The sequence below is a fragment of the Pteropus vampyrus genome, unplaced genomic scaffold (assembly GCF_000151845.1).
Source record: "Pteropus vampyrus isolate Shadow unplaced genomic scaffold, Pvam_2.0 Scaffold196, whole genome shotgun sequence".
Taxonomy (NCBI): Eukaryota; Metazoa; Chordata; class Mammalia; order Chiroptera; family Pteropodidae; genus Pteropus; species Pteropus vampyrus.
In genome coordinates this window covers 2,050,212-2,055,438 of record NW_011888977.1, presented here as the reverse complement: position 1 = coordinate 2,055,438, position 5,227 = coordinate 2,050,212, and the positions used below count along the sequence as shown (strand labels likewise).

The 5,227-nt window shown below is 60.4% G+C and overlaps 2 protein-coding genes across 2 annotated transcripts in view; one reads left to right on the top strand and one right to left on the bottom strand.

Annotated features, from left to right (window-relative positions):
- CDH15 (cadherin 15) overlaps positions 1 to 762 on the top strand; it is a 20,800-nt gene extending 20,038 nt beyond the window's left edge. Inside the window, exon 11 of the mRNA XM_023537702.1 lies at positions 9 to 762. Coding sequence (XP_023393470.1) covers positions 9 to 108 — 100 coding nt within the window. The 3' untranslated portion in view covers positions 109 to 762. The remainder of the gene's footprint in view (positions 1 to 8) is intronic.
- On the bottom strand, positions 759 to 3,963 carry SLC22A31 (solute carrier family 22 member 31). Its single transcript, XM_023537691.1, has 7 exons — positions 3,597 to 3,963; positions 3,119 to 3,287; positions 2,785 to 2,930; positions 2,582 to 2,690; positions 2,248 to 2,462; positions 1,751 to 1,862; positions 759 to 1,241 (listed from the first exon to the last, which is right to left on the bottom strand). The coding sequence occupies exons 1-7, from the start codon at positions 3,733 to 3,735 to the stop codon at positions 935 to 937; spliced, it is 1,197 nt and encodes a 398-aa protein (XP_023393459.1). The 5' UTR covers positions 3,736 to 3,963; the 3' UTR covers positions 759 to 934.
- Positions 3,964 to 5,227: the final 1,264 nt, after the last annotated feature.

The following is a 5,227-nucleotide window of genomic DNA, read 5'->3' as shown; positions in this document are numbered from 1 at the left end:
CTATCCAGCCTGGGTGATGAGGACCAAGACTACAGCTGCCTCCAGGACTGGGGCCCCCGCTTCGCACAGCTGGCTGACTTGTACGGCACCCCCAGAGGGCCTGAATGAGGGCAGGATGCAGTGGCCACTGAGGACAGAGAAAGGAGCTTTCTGATGAGGACTTGTACCCACCCTGCTGAGGGTACAACCACCTGGACACGTAGGGTGGGCATCCTTACCAAGATGGACAGCCTGACTACAGGAGCGCAACTAGACATGCCAACAGTTTGTCACGTGACCGGGGAGATCGGCAGAAGCAGCCACCTGGCTCCATGCCTGGGGACCTTGGGCAGCCTACTTCTCCCAGGGGAGGATGGAGTCCATGGGGCAGAGCCCAAAGCCTGGAGTGGAGCTGCAGGGAGGAGGCACCCTTCCCATCCTGAAGGCCCAATAGCCCTGTTCCAAGTCACCTGCAAGGTGGGCGGGGGGGGGGGAGTCGGCCACCCCCATTCTCAGGTCTGTCTCCCCCCATGCAGATCTCATCTTTGTATAAAAGGAAGCAGCTCTCCAGCAAATGTGAATTGAAAATGTGCTGTCTTGCCACAGTGACCTATAGGGCCTCACCCCACCCCAGCCCCACCAAGGCTACAGCAGAGGGCTGGTCCTGGGGGCAGTGGATGGGGCTGTGGACACACTGGCTTGGGGTACTGAGCCTAGAGTGGGGAGCCCCCTCCAGCCCCGGGATGAGGCCTGAGGGAAGAACCAGTGAGGATGCCAAGTTCTATGGATGCCTTTATCCTCCACAAGTGGTGGGGGGTAGGGGCCAGGACCCCGAGGAACAAGGGACCCAAGAGGGGACTCCCCCTTCACACTATCCCCATGGCTCCTCCCTGAGACCCCTCTGCCCACACGGACATGTGGCCATCCGAGGGGAAGTGTGTCTGTCCAGCCAGGGTCACCCCTCCTGGACTAGCTGTGTCTGGGCCCGGCAGTGGGAGGATGGCAGCAGGGGCAGGTGATCCTGGCAAGGGTGGCCCCGAAGGAGTGGCGAGCGGCGAAGGCAGTCAGCATCCTGCAGTGACTGGGGCAGCCTGCGGCCACGGCTCTCGGGCAGCAGCAGGACACACAGCAGGGCAAGGATGGCGAAGGAGGTGAAAACCACGTGTTGCAGGAAGAAGCCCCGCCGGCCATGCGCATCGGCAAGTGGGGCGGCCACCTGGCCCAGGAACCCGGCACCCAGCACGAGGCCCAGCCCTGCCCCCCTGCAGGAGAGGGCACGGTGTGGGCAACCTGGGCAGGTGGCCGCCCTCACAGGCAGATGGGCACGTGGACACAGCCTGTAACTCCCAGTGCCCCCAGGGAGGCCTGGACCCAGCGAGAGCCAGAGGTGTGGGAGCTCCAGGAAAACGAAACTGAAAACACTTTTGTGGAAAAGCTGCTCCTCCCTGCCCCGGAACAAGTTTTGTTCTTTTCAACAGAAAATTGGAAAATGATTTTTCCCCTGGAATTCTGCCCTCTCTGGAGGCTGTCTCATTTCTGCCCCTCCTCACACCTTCATCTCCCCTTCCTCTATTCCTGAGCTGTTGTCCAGACCCTTCAGTGCCAGTGTGCCCCCCATCACTCAGGAAAAGACAATCTGAACTCTGCTCACGACAGAATGGAGAAGTCTTCAAGATAAGCTAGGGAGGGAAATGTGTGGGGTGTCCGGTCCCCAGGGGGCTCTGGGGGCTGGCCTGGCAGGACTCGCATCTGCCATGTGGCTGAAGCTCACCTGATCACTGTGGGGAAGATCTCAGCTGCAAAGAGGCTGCTGAGGATGGACACGGCCTGGGAGGCCAGGAGCCCCAGGACAGAAAGAGAGAGCACGGTCCAGCCTGGCAGGTCTGGGGACAAGGAGAGGGCTCCCACACTGCCCACGTCGGGCCACTCCAAGGCCATCCCTCCCCTCGTCCATGTCCCAGGGGCCCTGCTGGGCCTGGCCTCCCCAACCCTTCACCCCTGCACTTGCACTCTGGGCTTGTGTGTGGGGCGGGGGGTGGGGGGGGGTGGAGGCAGCTATTCCAGGCTGCCCCTGTCCAAACCAGACCCTTATATTTAGCCCCTTCATGTAGATCTTTTTGATCCCTTAACTTTGGGGGACTGTTTCCCTGGGTGCCCAGTGGAGAAATGAATGGGGTGAGGGAGCCGATCCCAGGACCCCTCCCCACCACTGAGCTGACCCTCAGCCCAACACGACGGCCCTGTTAGCCTGCAGGGCGCTGCACTCACACTGGGCCCCGGCGAGGAGCAGCAGGGATGCCAGGCCCATGACCAAGGTGCCCAGCAGCAGGATCAGGCGGCGTCCCCAGTGATCCACTGTCAGGAGCAGGAAGATGGTGGCCACTACCTCTAGGCCAGCTGCCAGGAAGTAGGGCCCGTAGAAGGTGGGCTCATGAGGGAACAGTCTGTGGAGGAAGCTGGCTCTGATGCCCCCACTGACCAACCTGGGAAGGAGGGCGAAGTTATTGGGTTCAGCCAGAGCTGGGGACTCTGGCGACTAAACCCCCAGCAGAGGTGGGGGACACCGATCCATCTCAGCCCACCCGCGCCCTCCCGTCCTCACGAACTGAAGCCCAGGATGAGTCCATTCTTCCAGGTGATGTGGGTGTGCCAGAGCTCCAGGACCCAGTGGTACCGGGGCTGGGGGCTCCCTGCAAACAGTACGTCCAGCTCTGTGGACAGGAGGAGACATGAGGTGCATATGAGGGGGCGACACCTCTCCTCCAGCACCCAGGCCTCCCTTCTCCTGGCTGATGCGTAAGGAACCTGTAGCCAGGGAGCTCTCCTCCTCAGTGCTGTCCTCTGGGTCCATGCCGCTGGCTTCGGCAAGATGCCACAGGATCTTCCTGGCTCGGGCCAGCTGCCCAGTGGCCAGCAGCCAGCGAGGAGACTCAGGAAACAGGGCTGGGAACCTGGAGGGGTGAGTAAGGATGACTTCGGCTTCCTCCCCACAGGGATGACAAGGGCCAATGCCCCCTCCCTGGTCCTGGGGGCAGGACATCACATGGCTTTGTGTCCCTGTCCCATATCCACATGCCTGGTGCTGCATGGAAGTGCAGAGGGAAGTGATACACACAGCCTCCCGTCTCCTGCCACCTACCCCCAAAAGAGCAGCAGGAGTCCTGTTGCCAGGGCACTCAGCCCCTGCAGAAGGTGCCAGTCCTGTGCGAGCAGGGCCAGACCAGGCAACAGCAGAGTGCCCACCACTGAGAAGAGGCCGGCCCCAATGCAGAACATCAGGCGGTGTGGTGGATCGCACAGCTCCAGGCCTGGGCAGACACAGATGGCCTGAGGCCGAGGCCTCTCGAAAGGGAAGGCTGCTCGGTCCAGGGCTCTGAGGACCAGCCGCCGACCTGCTCAGGAGCCGGACATCTGAGGCCAACTCACTGCCCACTCCAGCACCTGAGCCTGCCCTCAAATAGCAGAGCTCACAGAGCAAACAGTATCCTCCCATCTTCTCAAGAAGAACCCTCAAAAGAAGTTTGGAGAGGCCTCCCATGCCACCTATGTCCCCCTCCAGCAGGGTCGGAGGCCTACCTGCTGAGTGGGTGCCCGGTCTGACTCCCCATGGTACTCACGAGCCACGTAGAGGGCGAGGAAGGCCCCTGCCAAGGCCCCACCGTGAAACAGCCGCAGGGCCAGCAGGGCAGGAAAGCTAGCAGCCAGGGCCTCGCCAGCCCCCAGGCCTGTGGCCAGCACCAGGGAGGCCACAAACATGGCCCTGCGGCCAAACCTGTTGGCCAGTGGGAAATACACATGGATGTAGGTCAGGAAAGCTCAGGGGTTTAGCTGGATGTTCAGGGGCTGCAGGGGAGGGGCAGCACCTCACCGGTCACAGCCCATGCCCAGGAAGACGCAGCCCAGCAGCCAGCCAAAGAAGTGGCTCGTCTGCTCCAGTGGTACCTTCCAGCCATCTTCGCACACGAGGTTCCACTGCAGGGGACACCCATTACCTATCAGCCAGCCAGGAACCACCCCCCTTGCTGGAGTCCCCAGAATATCCGGCTGGAAGGGCCCCCTAGATGTCTTGTTCCAATTCCTCCCTGGAGGAAAGGGGAAACTGAGGCAGAGGGCAAGGGAACTGCTCAAGGTCCCTTGATGTGTTTTCCTGGCTCTGATGAGCCCCACGTGGAATTGGAAAAATTCCTGGTCTGAGCCCCCAGGGGGTAACGACGTGGGGTCCCCAGAGTGCCCACATAGAACCCCAAGTCTGGTTTCTGCTTTTCTCCAGATGGAGACTCACACACCTCGCTCCAGTCCTCACTCTCCTCCCATGGCTGGCCCTGGGCTGACATTAGTTACTACTCGCTGTGCCCTGGGCCCCCAGGGCCTCACCCTCGCTTCTCCCCCGCCCTGCTCACTTCAAGAGCAACTCACTTCAAAAGCAGCGCTGTACTTACCTGCTTTTCCTGGTCAAGGGCCCTTGACCTCAGCTTTGCACCTCCTCACCTCCCTTTCCAGTGTCCTGTGCCTTTTTTTTTTACAAGCTTAACAAACTGTTGTGGGTCACACTACGTCAGAGTTTTTATTTTAAAATCAAATCGCTTGCGAAAGCTGGTGGGGAGCTGATCGATTAGCACACCAACAAGAGGGCAAGTGTGAGGTAGAACAGAATGGGTGGGAGGAGAGAAGCTCTGCCCATCTGAGGGCCCCCAGACAGGCCCGGCAGGAATGTGGCAACCCTGCTCCAGTTTCCACACTAGAGCAAATTCTCTCAGGGGTGGGGGTGCGGCTTCAGGGCTGATGATGCCAAGAGATGGGCAGGCCCTAGCCAGAAGGTAGGACAGGAGGTCCCAGCTGTCTACTCTCCATTTCTCCCCATTCAGACCCCTGTGCTGTCCCTTCAGGAGCCCCTGCCTCTAGTCCAACCCTCACACACCTCACAGGTGAAATGTCTGCCTTTCACAAACTCAACTGACTGTACTGTTCCCTTGATTCAAAGCTTCCTGTCTTGGGAACCCAGTCTTGACACAGCCCAAAGCCACATGTTGCTCAAAATGTTTGTGGCACTGAAGTGAACTCCAGGCCCTGTTGACCACCTGGCTGGCACCTACCTGGTCATACCTTCAGCTTAACTCCTCCTCCTCCTCCTCCTCCTCCAGGCTGCCTGCCCCCCTTGGCAGCCCTTGGGCCTCAGACTCTGCCATTGTGCCTGGCAACTCACCAACTTGGGCATCAGCTGCACCGTCAGTCCCCCAAATGAGAGCCC

Bases quoted from the DNA above. Each gene is read 5' to 3' on its own strand.
- SLC22A31 (XM_023537691.1), bottom strand. From the start codon at position 3,735: ATGTTTGTGGCCTCCCTGGTGCTGGCCACAGGCCTGGGGGCTGGCGAG. The intron at 3,288-3,596 runs GTGAGTACCATG...GTGTCTGCCCAG, and splicing joins CCTCGCCCTCTACGTGGCTC to GCCTGGAGCTGTGCGATCCA. The intron at 2,463-2,581 runs GTGAGGACGGGA...CCTCCTTCCCAG, and splicing joins CTCATCCTGGGCTTCAGTTC to GTTGGTCAGTGGGGGCATCA.